The sequence below is a fragment of the Lepidochelys olivacea genome (assembly GCF_965140295.1).
Source record: "Lepidochelys olivacea isolate rLepOli2 genome assembly, chromosome: 14".
NCBI classification, from domain to species: domain Eukaryota; kingdom Metazoa; phylum Chordata; order Testudines; family Cheloniidae; genus Lepidochelys; species Lepidochelys olivacea.
The window spans coordinates 16,221,916-16,241,777 of NC_140424.1; the positions used below are offsets into that span (position 1 = coordinate 16,221,916).

At 49.3% G+C, this 19,862-nt stretch overlaps 1 protein-coding gene across 4 annotated transcripts in view; it reads right to left on the bottom strand.

Annotated features, from left to right (window-relative positions):
- Positions 1–8,516: 8,516 nt before the first annotated feature.
- RNF157 (ring finger protein 157) overlaps positions 8,517–19,862 on the bottom strand; it is a 78,289-nt gene continuing 66,943 nt past the window's right edge. For 2 of the 4 annotated variants that reach the window (XM_084648151.1, XM_084648153.1), the window contains exon 19: positions 8,517–8,780. In XM_084648151.1, the coding sequence (XP_084504277.1) occupies positions 8,653–8,780 (128 nt within the window). In that variant the 3' untranslated portion in view covers positions 8,517–8,652. Of the gene's footprint in view, positions 8,781–11,652; positions 11,694–15,484; positions 15,927–19,862 lie in introns of those variants that run through there. The other 2 variants (XM_084648152.1, XR_014714136.1) reach the window with 2 other exon arrangements.

The following is a 19,862-nucleotide window of genomic DNA, read 5'->3' on the forward strand; positions in this document are numbered from 1 at the left end:
CTTGCGATAGCCTAGGACCATCCCCTCCAGATTCACGCCCAGGACTCTGGACCAGCAACGGGGAGGCGACCCAGCAGAGAATCCAGCTCAGGTTTTCCAGTGAGCACAACACGTGCATTGCTGGGGCGGGGCTTTGGGTGTTATGCCAATGCTGGTAGAATCACCGCATGTGTCCAGTCCCCTGCACTCATGGCAGGACGGAGTATTATCTAGACCATTCCTGACAGGTGTTTGTCGAACCTGCTCTTAAAAACTTCCAATGATGGAGATTCCACCACCTCATGTGGATGCTCTTAGATCTTTTCTGTTTTCTCCATCCCCGCATTCCCTAAAATTTCCCACCTTTGCACCTGTTGATCCAGCTCTACCAATGCTAGCAAAAGGGGGTGCTCCAGTGTGAACAAAGCACTAGCAGCTGTGCGTGTTCTAACCTCTGTGTCACCTTAGAGCTGCTCCGAGTAGGGTTAGACAAGACAGGGGTTAGAACCTGCAGCCCTGTCTACACTAACGCTCCTACTGTGCCGTCACTGGTGGGAAGGTGTGTGTGTGGGAGGAAAGTGAACACAGACACAGGCAGGCAGTGCAGAAGTGATCAATAAAGTGCTTTGTTTATGCACCTCACTACTGAGTCGATTTTTGGGAGCTCCCACAAACCCTCAGTCCTTTCTCGTGGCATCTAGGCAGTTACCAAGCACATGGACAGCCAAGACACCCTGCTAAACATTTTCAAGTTTGTACACAATTTGGAACGGAGGTTTGTGTGCTTAAGCAAAATCTCTCTCTGGGGTTTTAATAATAACCAGCTGAAGTGTCCTGTGCCACACAGGGAATGTATCTCTGACAGCAGGGTGGGCATCACATGGACTGGAAGAGAGCCTGCGAGTGGCTGCTTTATACTTAATGCAAATCCTACAGAAAATGATTTTCCTCCCTGGATCCATCAGAGACAACCCGAGAGCTTCACCACAGCAACTGCCTCGTGGTCAGCAAGCAGGGAGTCGAGGCACGGTAGAGCTCACAGAACCACCCAGGATGGGGTATGATATGGGGCCTTCCTTAAATAAGATGTCGCTTTTCTCCTTGCTCCTTTGTGCTTCCAGCACAACACCCCTGGGTGCCACTCAGGATGTACCTGCTCCCCCATAAAGAACCCTAATTCCTTGTGCTTCTTCACTAGGAATCAGGGAAGCCCTTAAACTTCCAGAGATCAGGTGGGTTTGTTAGGCCTGGTCTACACTACAAACTTACATCAGTATCATTATGTCCCTCAGGGGTGTGAAAAATCCACACCCCCCCCCGAGCAATGTAGTTATACCCACCCAATGCCCCCGCAGACAGCGCTAGGTTGACTGGAGAGCTCTCCTCTCAGGGAGGTGGACTATGCCAAGCATAGTAGCATCTCTATTAAAGTGCTGCAGCTGTGCCCCGGCAGCGCCGTATGTGAAGATGAGCCCTGAGTAAGGGGCAGCCTTGCCTCCTGGGGATTCCCAGCCAGTCATTACAGGGGAAATCCTGTCGCCCTTACCCTGCATCAGCTCCATCCGTACGGAGGGGAAACTTCCACTGAAGTTAACGGGAACTCACCTGAGTCAAAGAAAGTTAAATCATGAGCCAGCCTCTCCAGATTCGGCCCTGATGTGATTGTTCCCCAGTCTCCGAGATCTACAGAGAGGAAATCCATTCCTGTGGGGCATGATAATCAGCATTTCCCTTTTAACATAATATGCCCAGCTTTAAAAGGAGACGCAATGTTGATGCCAGACTGATTAGCTCACTCTCTCCCCCCGCCCCGTGATATGGCATTCAAGCAACAGGGCAAGACTGGGAATTGAAGGGATCTAGTCTCTAGTCTTTCATCTACCACAGGCTTTCTGGGTGACCCTTGAGCAAATCACTTACTCACTCCTAGCCTCAGTTTCCCCAGGCGTGGGATAATAATACAGACCTACTTCACAGGGATATTGTGATGATCAGTATTTGTTTATTTGTATTGCAGTAATCTCTAGACATCCCAGTTATGGACCAGGACCCCTTTGTGCTAGGCGCTGTACAAACACCTCCGCCCCGGGGAGGTCGCTGCCCTGAAGAGCTTACAATCTAAGTAACATCCATCAGTTCCTTTACAGTGCTTTGCAATCCATGGATGGAAGGTGCTATAGACATGCAAAGTATGGTTTATTAATTACTCATCGGCATCAAACTCCCCGTCCTACACTCACAGAATCATTCCATTTGTTTTCTTTCATCAGTTGTACTTTACTTAGAGTTGATCACAGCCTTCATTGTGGGCTCTCCACCTCTTTTTTGCTCTTCCCCCACCATTTATAAAACTCCTTTTTTTGCATCCCCTCTCTCCGCTGGGTCAGTGAGAAGTGAATAATGTAGAATAATTTCAACCCCTTGTGCAAGAATGTGGGGCCATTTGTCCTGACTAATCCTCAGCCATGTTTCTGACTAATGCATGCCACCTGCTGATTGTAACCGCTCACTACATTCTCTCAGGTTTCAGAGTAACAGCCGTGTTAGTCTGTATTTGCAAAAAGAAAAGGAGTACTTGTGGCACCTTAGAGACTAACCAATTTATTTGAGCGTGAGCTACAGCTCACTTCATCGGATGTGTTTCCACAGTATGCATCCGATGAAGTGAGCTGTAGCTCACAAAAGCTCATGCTCAAATAAATTGGTTAGTCTCTAAGGTGCCACAAGTACTCCTTTTCTTTTTACATTCTCTCAGTGACCCAGACCTGTAGGCAGACCCAGCAGCTGAGTCATCACGGATCAGCTGCATTCTGCCTTGCTGAACAGCATTGTACCAGATGCTCCAACCAAAATAGGGTGACCAGATGTCCCGATTTTATAGGAACAGCCCCGATTTTTGGGTCCTTTTCTCACATAGGCACCTATTACCCCCCAACTCCTGTCCTGATTTTTGACACTTGCTGTCTGGTCAGCCTAAACCAAAACCTCTAGATCCATTTCATTGCTAGGAAGAGAAACCATTCAGAGCTTACAGGGGAAGGAGCTTCTTCCTTATCTGAGCTTTCTGATCGTCACAGCTAAGAAAAGGGCGAGCAAAACATCCCTATTCATGCTCCCTGTGTCTTTATAATGCCAAACGTCTTTGCCCACACACAGAAAGGTGCTTGAAAAACTGGCTTGTGCGGGTTCTGGCTGGCTGGCGACCTGGCTGAGATACAAGGACCCAAGCCTGCTTTCAACTACACCCTGTAAATCTGGAGAACTCAGCTGAAGTCAGTAAAGTTATTCTGAATTTCCTTCAGTGTCACTGAGAGAAGATTTTTGGCCCTTAATAGATGTGCAATACCTTTCATTAAACATACTTTTAAGCACCAAGAACATGCTTGACGCAAGATTTGGAACTGGTTTCCTTTCTTTGCAAGTTTATGACAGATGAAGATCTAGGTTAATTAGGCTGAGCAGTGAGTGAAGAGGGCCGGCAAGTGCATCTGTGAATGGATGGTAGCACTAGGACCCTGCTCCTGGAGACATAAGCACGATCAAGACAGTGCTGCACATCCCGAGGAGTTGAGCTAAGGGCTAGTGAGGACGTTCTTCAACTTTCCCCATTTAAGTATCCTAACAGTTAGATCCCCCACCCCCAGGGAACCAGGTCTCCTCCAAACCTCTCGGTCACGCATTGTTGGCAGCTCAAAATGTTTTGTTCTTTGACCCCTCAAGAAGGACTTTCCCTATCCCTGGTGGGTCATGGCCCAAAACTGGAGAACCACTCCATTAGAAATGGCTAGGATGAGCGTCTCTTCACTTGTGGCAAGGGGTCATGTAAACTTCCCCTGGAAAGCTCTGCCGGCCTGCCTGGCACTTGCCTGCAAACCACCCTGCTAGTGTAATGCTGGCCACCCAAATGGCTCTTCCAAAGGATCTCACCTGGGCTTCTCCTGAGCACCAAATGCCCATCAGGTGGACAGAGTTCCCCAGTAGGAATTACTATAATGCTGCCAAAGTGAATGTGAACCCACGTCTCTCCTGGGGGAAGGTTGCTACAATACATTAGCCCATCTGGCCACCCAGATTCATTCACGTATTCAGTTTATAGCAATAAGCTAAAGGTAAAGTCAGGAATCACCCTATACTACCAGCTTAAGCAGTCACTTCATGTGAGTACCTTAGGCGGTGCTCCATTTCCCTGTTTCTTCGCTGCTGTTCTGCAGCTCCCTGGGTGGCTCACACAGGCTCAGCTGGTTTAAAGGTCTCTGTTAAACTTAATGGACACTCTCTTCCAGAACTGGGTTGTCAGAAAAGGCAAAGAGCAAAGACACCTTCATTCCTTCCTAGTCCAGGAGAACTTCCCCTGCAATGCACCAGGACTCCCACGCTCCATGCTCCTGGTAAAACAGGCCCCAAGAGTTCTTTATGTCCCCTTTTTAGCCAGGAGAGAGAAAGCCTTGGTAAGCGTGTAACGTAGCCATCATAGGTTTGCACATAACGTACGTTGTTGTCTTTCCACTTACCCCGGTGCCAGCGTGTAATGCAGGGATGCTGGGAAGCAGAAACACTCAGGTTCCCCTGAACGGGCTAGCTTTTCCTTCCAGCAATAAAAGGTTTCATTATCCAGTGGGCCATACAACAGGGCAAATCTGGAGTTACTCCACCAACTGAAGTGGAATTACTCCACTGGTGTAAGCAAGTGTGGAATATGACCCAACCATCTAAGTGGTGCATTTGGGGAACATGTAGCAGAACTAGGGAGAGCCTGCCTTCTCTCTCTTGCTTTCCTTTCTGACTGACCTGAGGACCCAGACCGTCCTGCCCTCCCCTTATTAGTAATGTAATTACTAATTACTGTAATTACTATATGGCACTTCAGTTCTGACCTGCAGAGCAGAATAAACAATGGCTGCTAAACTGGCTCCCTGCACTCCACAGAGAGAATGTTGCAGCCAAGGAATCTGGCCCGGTAACCTCTCCCCAGTCTCTCTGGACATACACTAGCAGTGGAAGGCAGGAGACCTGAGCATCCTTGAGCAGATAAGGTGGAAAACCCCTGACTAGGTCACCTTGTCTATGTTACAACTGAGCCAGGCCTGGCCTTTACATCTGCTCAATGATAAGACTCTTGATTTCCAGCCAGCACCCAGCCCTGGTATGGCTGCTCAGACTGGGCTCCAGTGAGTCTCCACCAAGGAAAGGCTGAAGTGTTGTCTCACTGGTTAGAACAGGAAATCTGCCCTAGAGCTTGATGGAAAGGGTGGAGAGCATGGGGCAGGGCAAAAATTGACCAGGTGAGAGAGGGCTACCATGGCAACTTGCCAGGAGCCCCAGGACGGCCCTCAACAGACCTAGAGATCCACTTGATTTTAAAATTCAAACCCAAAGCCATAGTTCCCACACTGGGATCCTTCCTGAGAGAGGAACAGAAACTGAGTTTACCACATTACCCTGCAGCTGGTCATCGTTGGCCTTAACCTGCACCGATGGGACAGGCTGCCCAGCACTACAAGTTACAATTTGTGTGCTTTGGGGTGCCCCCGTCTGGCAGAATCTTTAGCTTTTGGAGAGACTGCAGATCCCCTCCCCAGCCCCCTTAGCTGGTCACTCAGGACAAGGAGAAATTCTGCCAGAGAAGTGCAACATGGAAGCTGTATCTTAAGGGCCAGATTCCAAACACCTGCAGCTCCCATTGGCTTGGGTGGAACTTGCAGCTGTTCAGCACATTTCCAGAGCCTAAAGGGATAAGAGCTCTTTGCACAGAGGAAGCATCAGTAGCACTGGCTGAGCCCTGGCCTGGCACCTTAGAAAAGGTAAAAATGGACCAGAAAACTGTCAAGGAAATGGACCCCTTCCCTGTGCAAACACAACCCATGATTCCTCCCATGTAAACAAGTTTATTCACTGTTAGAATCATGCAGCAATAAGTACATAGTGCACCACGGCCTTTGCCAAGTGCCCCGGTGCGTATATAGGGATGTACATCCCCCCCACCCTGGGGCATGCACCCGCAGGAATAGAATCACTCTGCAGTTCCAGGTGGGGATTGTGCCACCCGCGTTCCGCTCCAAGGATCATTCTGGGCTCTGCACAGTGAGAAGCTCAGACATGCAGCTCATCGGGTCTTTCTCCTTTCGCCTTTCTCCTCCTGCGGGAAAGAGCCGAGGCCCCAGAAAGGTGGGGTCCACCACGCTCAGCCCACACCTGACACACAGCTGTTGCACAGAGAAAACAGAGCGAGGGGAAGAAAAGGGGGGAGGGTTCTGTCTGCTATTGGTTCAGCTGTCTGTCGTATTCTACAGCAATGGGCCAAAAGGCTCCAACTCCCCAAAAGCTACTACGACTACTACTGTCGATTGCTGCAGTGGTTTTTATTGAGGGCTATTTCAGGTAGGGACTATAACAAAGACTCAGATGATTCCTGGCATCCCCTCTCTGCACGTGCCCTCGGGCTTCTCAGTGGGCCCCTTGGGAACTGCGGGAGAAGCCCAGGCCTTCCCTCTGTCCCAAGGGCAAGCTGAATGGTTGCCCGCTGATCACTCCACGGCCCACTGGGGGTCTGCTACGCGTTGCCCCGCCTTGTCCTGCATTCTTAAAGGGCCCACCTCTCTGAGCTCAATCCGTGCCCTTCGCCACGCTGATCCAAGACTAGCAGGTCAGGCCAGTACCCCCACCTCCCCCAGAAATCGAAAGGAGTGAAAAGTGGGGGTGGAGTGGGAGGAACGGTACCAGCAGTGGGAGATCGGAGGGCACGCGTTGTTGTTTGCCGATGCTCTCGGCAAGGTACTTTCGAGCAGGGGCGGGCAAAATTTTTGGCCTGAGGGCTGCATCGGGTTTCTGAAATTGTACAGAGGGCCGGTTAGGGGAGGCTGAACCTCCACAAACAGCCAGGCGTGGCCTGGCCCCCTGCCCCCTATCCGACCCCCCCAGGACTCCTGCCCCATCCAACCACCCCTTCTCCCTGTCCCTGACTGCCCCGGAACCCCTGCCCCTGACTGCCCCTGACTGCCCCCCACCGCCCCATCCAACCCCCCCCTTCCTGACTGCCCCCTTGCCCCCATTCAACCCCCCTGTTCCCCGCCCCCTTACCGCGCTGCCTGGAGCACCGGTGGCAGTTTGGAAGACTATGTGGAAAAGGCTGGCTGCTGGTCCCTTGCTGTGGCTTTCATTGTAGGGAACTAGGCTACCATTTCCCTGCCCCAGATCCTCTAGTTAGATACCAGGCAGAAGCAAGGGCTGAAGATGAAGAAGTGAGCCCCCACCTCCAGGCCGATAATTGCCCTTCCTCTGATCTCTTGCTGAGTCACGGCTCAGAGCGGTGGGAGCTAGGTTATTGCTTGGGGTTGGTTTTGTGGCAGGAAGAAAGGCCTGGAGCCGCAGGCTGGTTGGAGGGAGGAGGGTAAGGGGGACGGAGGGGATATTTTGAAGGTGAGAAAGCAGTCGCATTTAAAGCACGAATTTGCAGGCGTGACCCTCACGAGTCGGTCTCAGGGTAAAGACATCATCACCTGGCAGGACAAGGGAGGGCTGAGCGAATGTGAATATGCACTCACAACCACGTGCACATTCGTGCACCAGGGTGCAGGCACTCTGGCGTGTACATAAGCCTACATATGCACGGTCTTTTGCACACTTAAGTGCACCTACTCAGGTATGCCAGCCCTCATTTGTAAGCTCACCTGCTTGCATGCACCAGCACAGGTGTCCCCATGGATGTGTGTGAGCCCGCCTCTTGGAGGCTCATCGTGAGCACGAGCAGCCAAATCCTGTTCCCACTGAAGGCAATGGCTACGTTCCCATTGACTTTAATGAGATCAGGATTTAGTCTTACGTGGCTCAGGCCTTGGGGAAACTTATACCTGCAGTGTGCGTGCAGCTGAGCGAGTGAGGTGGATACTGTATGCTTGCGAGGTAGATGGATGTGAACTAATTGTGAGTGCCTCTAAATGCAGATGGACACAGGAGGGAGAGCCTGCCCATGGGCAGCTAGGCTTGCTCCCAGTCATGCTTCTCTCTTAACCAACCGCCAAGTGCAGATGGCACCCACCTCTCCAACCCAGAGGCGAACCCTCATTTCCCTCCCCCACTTCCCTAGAGGGAGGCCATCGGTGTCATGCAGACCTCCCACACTGGGACATCTCCTGCGGGGTCATGCACGCAGACCTTTCAGGGCTGCCCAGGGGCCCAGCTAGGAAGCTAGAGGCTCAAACTATCAGCGAAGACTGGAGAGAAGAGGCAGGAGTGGCGGATGCAAAAAAAAATCGGCTCTTTCCTCCCCTATTCCCTGGTCACCACACTGAAGGGGACAGGAGTGGGTGGCGAGAGAACCAACTAGCCTTGGCTACAGCACGTGGACAGATGTCAGGAGGAGACTGGAAAGCCTCAGACCTGGGTAGCCACTCTTCCTTAATTCAACCAAAACCCCTTCTGCTGTTATTATGGTGAGCCCAGTTTGTCTTAGCATAAATATCGGAAAGGGGTCCACAGCGAGGAGCAATGAGATGTCCAGGTTCAATTGTGTAAAAATCAGTCCCGCTACATCTGCTGGATTTGAGGTGTTAATGCCCACAGAGCTGCTGCTCTGCATTTCTTTAGTGCTGGGGAAGTGTGGGGGGTGGGGGACTTTGCCCTCCCTCCAGTGTGGTGCTGGAATGAACATGCAGGCCCCGAGAGGGTGGAGTCTCTTCAGAGAGCCAGCAGGCCCATCATGCACTGCATATCTTCCTCATCTTCCAGGTTGATGCTCCTGGAAGACAGATGGTGCCTCTGGGCTGGCCTGCATGTCAGGGCGTTGTCATCTGACCCCTTGATGCCTGGAGAAGAGAAGACGGTGATTACACGCTGCACAGTGGTGCCCACTGTCAGCAGAGAACAGGGGACCTCAGAGATACCACTTGATATTTTAAATCTGGGCACAGAGTGGAATTGCCCTATAATTGGAGAAGGATGGGACAGCAGCAGGGAGCTGGGGAAGCAGTTCTGCCAACAGCTGGGTTTTGGACTCTTTTTTGCAAAATTACAGTGGGCTGGTCTCCTCCCTGGGCCCCATTTTATCCAAATGTCTAGAAGTTCATGGCCAGGGGCAGATTTTCAGCTAAATGTGTGAGTTCACAAACACTGGCGCTCCAATGAGTCCCACGTTGTTCGGCGCTTTGCAAACTACCAGGGGTGATTCCAGCTAGAGGAGAACCTCATCTTACAGCAACCCATGCTGGGAAAAATGACTTCACTTTAACTGGCTTCCACCGTACGCTGCAGATGAAAACTGCTCCCTCAAAGCAGCGCTGGTTGCAGCGGGACAAAGATCGCCCTGTAACAGCTCAAAGGCTCCTTGCTGTGGAAATGACTGGGATACCCTAGTGCTCACTTCAATCAAAATGTACAATGGCAACAACAATCCATTGTATGTCTTAATTACCTGGCTTCTGAACAGAGCCTGCAGCTGTAGATAAACTAAAAACATAACCCCCGTGCTGAGCTGGGATTTTTGCTCAGTGCAGGAAGCGTGTGTCTGTATTAATTTAGGCCAAAGGCATTACACTTTTGCCCAGGGAATTTATGGCGCTTAGCCTGCCTACGGCACAATGCTAAACGAGGCGGCTAACTCCCGTGAGTTTACAGCAAGGCTCACAAGCCTTGGAGTGTTTTGCTCCAGAATCAAAATGGCATCACCCCCATTGTTTGTTTATTTGCTGAGAGAATGAAGAAACATCCCAGGAGAGGGGGATTCTCCCACCTCTCCGTCCCTGAGACCTAGAAATCCATGTTAGCAGCAGCAGGCTTTGCGGAGACACAAAACTAATCCTGGCATGACATCCTGAAAGGGCAATATGTACGCCCCATTGTTGGGCTGCCACAGGATCCCCGGCCTGATGCCACTGCTGAAAGCTACCATGGAGAAGCAGCATCAGGATGGCACCTGGGATTGTTTTCTGGCTGTTGGCAAGGTCCCTGCAAATACTGGGCCATGCAAATCCAGGGTGCAGCTCCACTCACTGCCATGGAATTACATTAGGGATGAATTTGGTCCACCAGCTGCTTGCCCCTTCCTTCCTGGCTGCTGGGAAGATGGAGAGGGATCCCAGGGTTTAGCATTTTCCCCACCACTTTGTGTGCATTATGGAGGGGACTTGGGCCCCTGCCCAAGACTAGGTAGGGCATAAGATGCTCCTCTTAGATCTGTTGGCCTCTCACTGCCACATGTGGGGCCAGAGCCAAAGGCTGCATATCACTGCTCTAGCTACACATGGGATTTTTTCAGGGTGAAAGGTCACTGACTTGACATGTACTTTCTCATGGCATAAAGTCCACAGAAATCAGTCAAATCCAGCAGGTTAAGGGAGGCTGAAGACCTGAACTGCTAATGCACACAAAGAGGTCAGCAGGATTCTCAGGCTATAAAATGGGGATGTTGGATGAGGGGTAGGAGGGCTCTGTTCAGATTGTTAAAGGTATTTAAGTCCCTATCCTCAATTGATTTCAAAGGGAGGTAGGCACCTAACTACCTATAAAACTCTGGCCCTTATAGTCAACAAGAGATAGATGGTTTAAAACCCCACAGAAACTGCTTAGAAAAGGGAAGCAGGGTGATTTGGGGGTTAAAGCACTGGACTGGGATTCAGGAGACCTAGATTCAGTTCCTGACTCTGCCATTGACTCCCTGTGTGACCTTGGGCAAGTCACTGCTCGCACTGAACCCTTGACTTCAATAGCGCCAGATCAGGCCTAGTCCTCTGGGCCCCAGCTCTCAGGTCCTCATCTGTGAATGGCGGAAAATAACAATGCTCCCTTCGTGTGTCTTGTCTATTTAGATGGTCAGGTCATTGAGGGCAGGGACTGTCTCTCACTGTGTTTACATACAACACCCAGCACACTAGGGACCTTCAGGCCTCACTGCAATGTAAATAATAAAATAAGAGGTTAACATTAACAAACGTCCCCCATTGGGCTAGATAGCCCCAATGAGGCCAAACAGAGCAGGAATTGGAAGATCTCTCCAGGGAGAAACTATTTTGCCTGATTAACTCCAACACAAACCAGAACCTGCACTCCCCGTCCAAAGCAACATTCCATTACCCCATGGAGGGGTAATTTATTCCCCTACAAACCACCCCAGGGTATTATTTTGGGTTGGTTGTTTTTTTGCCAGGGGCACATGAACTGCACTGGGACTGGCTTTTTCCCTTTGCACGGGATGGGTAGCACACGCTGGCAGAACTCATCAAAGCCTTCACTGTTTGTTTTTAAACCACACCCAGTGGCAGAGGCAGGAGGAGAGCAGCCCAGCTTCAGAATAAGCCCCCCAACATACAACCGGTCTTTCACGCTGAATCCAAGCAGCAGGCCCCATTCTCCATTGCCCTGCACTTTGCGGCATCCGTTATGCCAGTGCCCAGCGGGTGAAATGTTCTGCTCCAGGAGTGTTCGACACCCACCGTGCACTGGTGTCAATGACGACCCCAGATGCAGAGCAATGGCGATCCAGGCTCATCGGGTTTGGAAATCCCCGCTGACATTCTCAAGGGGACACGCTCACCAACAAGGTGTACAGGGGCGAGGCCAGATTTTTTTCCCCATTAATCGTGGCTTGGGGGCAATTTGGCTCATCAAGAGAAGTCTAAAAAAAGAAAAAAATCAAACAGTAAAAGGAGAGTGAGGGTTGTTCGGACTTTGCATATCTCATACCTATTCGTCAATGTTTATAGGGCAGGACTCCGGAACCACGGCTGTTCAGCAGAAAAGACCAAAAGCAAATGGTGAACAAAAGACACACGCACAAAACAGAAACAGCAATACACAGGAGGTTGGTTACCCTGTGATCCTTGTATTACTGCAGGAGGTTCTCCATGCAAACCCCGCCACGCCCCGGCTGGGTTAACACAAGGCTCTGGCACCGTGCCCCAGCTCGGACGATGTTCCTTAGAGACCATCTGAGTTGGCTGTGATGGGAGAAATGGAAGGAACCCACCCTGGCTCCCTTCTGGGCGGAAGGGATAGACGTTGCACCCAAGGGACACTGTATTCCACACGTCATGCCATTAAAACTGCTGGGTTGGGAGACAAAGCCCTACAAAGCCACACGCTCCAGCAAATGGCGATTACCACTCGACTTTCTACAAGCTGAATGGCATGTTCACAGCATCTGAACGCCCAGGTTTACGGTGGAGTTCTCCACCCATTACCACAGTCAGGAGTGCACAGTTAAATCTAATGGAAGAGAGAACAGCAAAAGACAAATCTGGAGGACAGGGCCTGGACAGCTCACTTTTACGAGCCACGCTTCTTTTATGAAGAGGGACACAGATTTCCCCACTTTCCTGGGGGCTCTTCCTCCCAAACTCCTGTCCATCCCCCTGGAATCTGCATGGCTCCCTCACATCTGTCCCCGACTGCCAAAGAAAAAGAAACAAATGTGTCCTTGTGAAAAAAGATTATACAGCTTGGGCTCAGTTCTGGTTTGGGAATGTTTGGATGAAGCTACACTCTGAACATTCCTGCCACCAAACCCAGTGGGCCTGATTCTGATCGCACCTGCCCTGCACCAATTTATCTCCATTGATGTCAATATATTCCTGATTTAACCCAGCGTAAGTGAGAACAGGGCTAGCCCCATAGAGTTCACACTCCACAGACTTTCTGTGTGGGATGCCTGCACGGTGTAGCGATCAAGTGGTCCAAGGGGGTTTAGGCTGGTGTTTTCAAAGGACCTAACGTAGGTAGAAGCTCAAATCCTGCAGAATTTGAGTGGGAGTTCAGCACCCAATTCCCATGGAACTCTGACAATACATACCGATGAACCCTCTCATGCATCCTCTGCCACTGGAATTACCCTGGGAAAATCCACTGTTGGGAAAACTTTTGTTTGTGAAGTGCCTCAGAGCCATTTTCTCCCGGTCCCTGGGCACTAAGTAGTCAAACACTTGCTTGTACGATGTATTATAGGATATGTATTACACCACAGACCCCGAAGTGATTGTGAAACTATGGGCCTGACTCTATTTCTACTGACTTAAATAGAAGTAGGACCACATGCTAGAAGCACTCCCACAAGGATCCCTTTTCCTGACCAGTGAATTGCAGCCCCTATGATATGCTTACTTAGAATATATTATTCAGGCACTAGATGTCTCTGTGCTGTAAAGTGTTCCAAACAGGGAGCAGCCCTGGTGAACAAGGAAGACAAAGCTAGAACTCAAGTTGGGTAAAAGCCTGTTTGTCTGGAACGGAGTTTGTAATCGTTTTTTTGGGGTGTTTTTTTTTTTTTTTAAACAAATGGCTCTTGCTTAAGACAGTGATTCCATATATTATGACAGCTATGACTGGGATAAAACAGCTCAGCTTTTAAAACAGTGAGCTGAAATATTACATATTTCCAGAGAGGAAGAGAATACCTCAGCCTTGTTTACCCAAGAGATAGTTGTCCATGTGAGCTCTGCTGGGCTCATTTTATATTGCAATGTCCAAAGATAATACTGGGCAATTTACTAAGCACACCCTCTTGGCCTTTAATGTAGCTATGCTTTGCTGAAAGAAGTGTTATGGCAGAAAGTAAATTTACAGAAGCATCATGTAAACAGAATGTGCTACCACCAGGCAGCTTTCTATGTAGGGCTGTGCTGTGTACCTAGTGGAGTGAATTACTCTAAAAAGTAAACAACAATCAAAATGAAACAGTACAACCTGGACTCTGAATTCATGTCAGTGCAGTTTGACATGGGTGTATTCCCACTGATTTCAGAGGAGTAACATCTGATCTATACTGACAGGAGTTCAGAACTGGGCTCAATGGCCAAAATTTACAAGGCTTCTGAGCTAAGTAAAGGATGCATTACTCAAAGGTGTTGATGCATTCAGAGTTTCTTTCCAGTGCAGTAAATGAAGGCTGCCCTTGATCAGCAACTTGGAAAATGTAAGCCCTTAATAAAAGTTGCTATCTCTGGACACCCACACAGCAAAATAAGGTTCCAATTTAACTGAGATGTTTATAGTATATTGCAAAGTGTGTCCATTTAAACTGCCTGCTTGCTTTCATCAGTAACACAGTACCTTCAAATCATTCCCCAGGAGTAGAGTTATCTTTAGCTAATGCACATTAGGGGCCTAATTCTGATTTACACTAATGCTCCTTTACATCACACTGTTTACACTCACTTTACAATGCTCTGGCATTTTTGCATCAAAGATTATTTGTGGAATTCTATGTTTCTAATGTTAACTGATTTTCATTTCGAGGTTGAGCTAAAGAGCTACACAAGTAAATCTTCAGGTCCCAGAGCTGACGGGAAATTAACAAGATGAGAAAATCCATTAGGACCTAGACATTGCATCACTAAGAAGGTTCTTTATATAGAACTGGATTAGCAAGGAGAGTCCTTCAAAGATCAGAAGGCAGCATTCCACAGGGAGACTTGATGCAGAGAAATATGGTATTGATTACATACACTCCCCCCACCCCACCCCGACGTCAGAGAATCATAGAAATGTAATGCCGGCTTGGACCTCGGCCGAATGGTTCCGAGATTGCTCCAGCTACTACCTTAAGAACCCGATGATGAATTTCATCAGGCCCCGCTGTCTTGAATACATCTAACTTATCTACATTTTCTTTAGCCTGCTCTTTCCCTGCTTTGGCTTGCATTCCTACCCCCTTGTTGTTAATATTAATTACACTGGATATCTGGTCACCATTAACCTTTTTAGTGAAGACTGAAGCAAAATAGGCATTAAATACCTTATTAGCTCTCCTTCCCTGCTCAGTTGAAAACCTACAATTTCCTCCATCTTTCTCTTGCTTCAATGGTCTTTTCATCAGATCCATAATGACTAACTCTTGGAAGAGCATCCGTAATAGAAGTTAAGCCATTTGAAATAAGCCTGCTGCAAAAATGCTTGTGCTTCTAGTAATTTACATAATTACAACAAGGGCCCTTGCCTGACTTTAAATCTGCTGAAGATTCAGAATAGCCTGTCATGTTTATTTAAACCTTGTCCCCGCTGTGAGGTCGGCAGCGTAACCGAGACCGTCCTGTGCTGTATCAAATCTCCCTGAGGGATGCTGCCTTGTGATCTTTCCAAGGATGCTCCTACCTAATTCTCCTCCAAAAAGACATCCACAGCAGTGAAAGGAGTGATCAAGTGTCTCCGCTTTCATGTATCATTTCCAAGGCTGGCCATTTATCATTGAAAAAGTCATTGGTTTAACATGGCAGCCTCCCTCAACCCCCCCCGCCCCGCCCCAAATTACAGAAAACACAGGGAGGGGAGCCCTGGGGCAACACCATTTTGGGCAACATTCTTTGTCTTTCAATAAAAAATAAATTCCACCATTTAAAAATCCAGGTCATTCTTGGATGCTGCACAACACTGGATGTTTACAGATTCACATTGATGAGAACTGACCGAATGCTGCTCGGCCACACGCTGCCTGGAGGTGGAAAGACCACAATTCCTTGTGAAAACACCACAAGGGGCAAGTTTTTTGTCACAAACCCCATGATGGTGACAAAAAAAGCCTTACACAGTTCAACGGTAGCGTGGTCACAGCTTTCAATCGCCTCCAGGATCCTGGATGCAATCAGAGCTGCTCATGCAATTTTCCTGAAATTGTCGCATGAGCGTGCACATTCTGACAGCGGCTGGATGCATTGAATCTGCAGGAAAGAAGCTCAGGTTTGCCCTGTTCTGAATAGCTGGCTGCTTCTTGCTGTGCGTGCTGCTTTCTGCATCCATTATCTCAATTTGTAGGTGGACGTGTGGCATGCAAACTTTGGAAAACGCATCTCTGTCCAGAAAACGTAGCTGTTTCAAAGCGAAGTAAGTTGGAACAGGTAATTCACGGAGATTAAATGCATACTAGGCTCTTGCTGCTGCTGGTGCATAAGGCAGAGAGAAGACAGTCCAGGTTGGGATGCGTGCGGCAGAGCGAACCCCACAGCAGAAGGGGCATTATAAAATAGACACTGAAAGTGACAAAGAAACAGGACATTTTTCTCATGGTCTCCACCTCTTTGTGCATCAAGATTGACACATGAATATATGTGGGGCAGATCCTCAGCTGGTGGGAAACTGACTTCAGTGGAGCTTATACACCAGCTGAGGATCTGGCCTGTGCGTTACTGTACTGCACAGAGTTGCTCCTTTTCTCTGATGATTCAATAACCTCTTCAATAAGGGCCAGAGCTGATGTCCACTGAAGTCAACAGGAGTCATTGGATCAGGCCTTAGATCTACTATGAATCATCTGTTTCATCAGGAATCATCCACCTCATGATTCATCACATAACTTCCTCTCATAGAATCATAAAGGATTAGGGTTGGAAGAGACCTCAGGAGGCCATCTAGTCCAACCCCCTGCTCAAAGCAGGACCAACCTCTACTAAATCCTCCCAGCCAGCGCTTTGTCAAACCAGGCCTTAAAAACCTTTAAGGATGGAGATTCCACCACCTCCCTAGGTAACCCATTCCAGTGCTTTGCCACCCTCCCAGTGAAATAGTTTTTCCTAATATCCAACCTAGACTTCCCCCACTGCAACTTGAGACCATTGCTCCTTGTTCTGTCATCTGCCACCACTGAGAACAGCCGAGCTCCATCCTCTTTGGAACACCCCTTCAGGTAGTTGAAGGCTGCTATCAAATCCCCCCTCACTCTTCTTTTCTACAGACTGAATAAACCCAGTTCTCTCTGGACTGACTTCCATTTCATCTACACCTCCTCTATCTATCTCTAGAGATCTGTGTTTCTATCCACGCTACCGACCCTCAGCATCTATTATCTGAGTCAACTTTTCACCAAAGAAACACTGTAGGAAGGAAACCCATAGAATAAACTCAGAACTAAGGAGGTAGGGGGAGAATAAAGGACTGGATCCTGGAGTAAAATGAAAACCCAGCCCCTATTAAACCAGCTAGCTTTCATGAAGTGCTATGTGTATCTGAGGACAGGCAACCTTAAGATACTGTGCTCCATTGCAGTTCACGTTTGCATTCCCCACCCAGCCCCCATCTCCCCCAGGTGAGTAGTGCTGTCTGCTTTGAAGCAGGAGATGGATTCAAGCAGAGATGCAGCGTGCCCCAAGCAGGGCTAAGAGACCCGTGCTGCGCCCCACGCACAAGGCAGGAGAGAGCTCTGCAACAGGACTCACAAGCAGCAAAGCCGCCAAACAGCCATGCAGCCTGGAGGATGGACACCACTTCTCACGGCCATGTACTCAGTGCCCAATTTATTCCACAAGGGCTCCACAGATTTGGCCTTCTCCATGTACCATTAAACACAGCAGGAGCTAAGCTCAGTAGAGCCAGGTTCTGCTCTTGGTTACGTGGATGCAAACCATGTCAGTAACACTACTGAACCCAATGCGGTTGCTCTGGATTCACAGCAGTGGAATATGGCAGAATTTGACCCCGAGTATTTATTCAACCTTCCTTATCTGCCACAACATGGCTGATTCATTAACAAAACCCCAGATTAGAAAAAGTAATAACCACAGGAGCGTGGTCTAAAACACCACCTTAACAACACCTTCGGGTAGGATGCTCCTGGCTCTGGGCTACTATGAGGAGTCACTTCTTACCGGATCCGGAGCATACAGGGAAGGAACCGAGTGTCTGATGTGGCCCAATCATTCCCACCACCCCTGCATGTGGAAGCTTTAAACCAGCTGCCAGCCCAGGAGAAAGGCATTTGAATGCATAATTTGCTGCCTTTACTCCAGGCTCTGTTCCATGGCCAGACCCTGTATGGTCTCGACCTCTTGGCTGCATTTCCCCAAGTGGAATAAACTGCAACAGAACTAGGATGGCTGCCATGGGAGGGGAGGCGGCCGAGGAGGAAGCACCAGTGTTTTTTGGGTGGGGTTAGAAAGGATTCCCCCGCCCACAACAGCTAATAAAACTAGGTCCTCTGGAGGTTTCTCCAAATATGTCAGGTCTACAGTGGTCAGGGAGCCACCTGATTTACAGCTCTGGGGAAGGGGTGTATGGGAGGGATAGGCAGGGTTGCATTCAGCTTGTCCACAAATTTACTGATATGGGGCCAAAAAATCAGTCTAGTGGTGTCAAGGGGTGAATTTGAACCAGTGCTGGGGTCAAACGCTCTTCCTCTTTTCCCTTTTGCTGACGCTGGCCTGACAACTCCCATCTTGCTCCCATGACACTTAAGCAACCCTGATAAGTAGGAAAGATCCCACAGCAGCTCTGAATTGTGATCCTTTATCCCCATGCCTACTCCCATCCAGACACATTCAGGGACTCTCAATAAATTTGTGACGTTGAGCAACCCTGGGTGTGGGAAGGACAAAAGCATGGATTGAGAAAACTGTGTTGAGACAGAGTGAACATGAACTTTCACACAGATGGAGTCCAGTGAAAACAAACTCAAGAGAAAAATACAGGAGAGACGGACCCGTACTTAGTAAAAAAAATGTGGCAGGAAAAAATGGAGAGAGAGGGAAAGAGTTAAGAAGCTGGGAGGAGAGATGGGTCTTTTGGGAGCCCCAGTGGAGGAATAGTAAAACCAGCAATAACTAGACTGTGTTTACACCCATTCATTGGTTACCCCCCTATTCACTTGCTTTGTGGATGGCACTTTCTGAAGCACTAGATCAGAACAGGTCTACAGGATGCCTGGAAGCAACTGACCCGTGGCCACGGCTGATTCTTTATTTGGAAGGAGGAGGAGGGCCTGGTGGAATTTCGTGCTGTTCTTTTGCCAAGTCTGAAAGCTACTGGATGTCACAGACTATGAGCCAGGTCGGCTGCTGGTACAAATCAGTGCGGCTCCGCTGAAGCTGACAGAACTTCTCCAATTTACCCCAGCAGCCAATCAAGGCCTGTGTTACTAAAACAATCTATTTTCTGCTCACAAGCAGCATACATTCCAACGTCTAACCAGCAGACCCGCCCTTGCTGTGACTAAGATGCGGCCTACGCTACGAAAAGCCACTGTGTTGGAAGAACCACCAGTAACAACACAGTAGCCCCTGTCCCAGTTGAGACCCAGTTTGGCCGTGCAGCATACACAGGAGTGAACCACATTTCCGCCTTGTGGGACTGCAGCATGATTCAGAACCGTGGATAAAGCCTGGCTCCTGTCCGCATGACCAGACCAAAGCTGGTTTTCACTGCACTGCAGGCTAAGGCGCAATAACTTCACTGGGAAGGTGGGACCCAAAGGCAGACACTGGCCAGTAAATAAACAAACTATGATCATCCAATGACCATCCTCCATAAACTAGCAAAGCTGCCTAGGCAGGTAGAAACCCCCACCAAGCCAGCAACACTCCTCACTCATGCTCAGCGAGCGCTGACCAAATGGGGAGAAGAGCAAAGCTTCTTGCAGGACCACCCCCCCCGGCCTCCTGAGAGGTCTGTCCTACGGTGTATTTCTAGGTTCCCTTTTGGACCCTTTTCCTTAGAGACCCAGAACAGCAGGTTTGGGAGCAGTCAGGAAATGGGAGATCACTGATCTTCTCCTTTGGCCCAGAGCTGCCTGGCTACAAAATACGGTATTGTGCTACAGGCCCCAACTCCCTGTCCCACCCTCTCACCTGGGTGAGTGCTGCATGGCTTGAAAAGGAGACAGGGATGGTTTTGCTTCAGGGCTCACCCAATAAGCCACAGAAGGCCGAGACCTACTGGACACTCTGGCCAACAGAGGCAAAGGATTCACCTTCCGTGACAACTCAAGTGGGAGTAGGAGACCTGCAGTCTTTCCCTGCCCCAGCGGCCCTGATCCAGGACTATGCTCATCAGAAGGTGGGCACTACAATGGAACATCTTCAGCCTGTTTCCAGATGATCTGCTGCTCCCAGCTGCCTAGCTACACACACACGCCTGTTGCAGCGGGACAGAAGTGGGGAGTGAGAGATAGGGAGAGTGGAAATTCTGTCCCCTCCTCC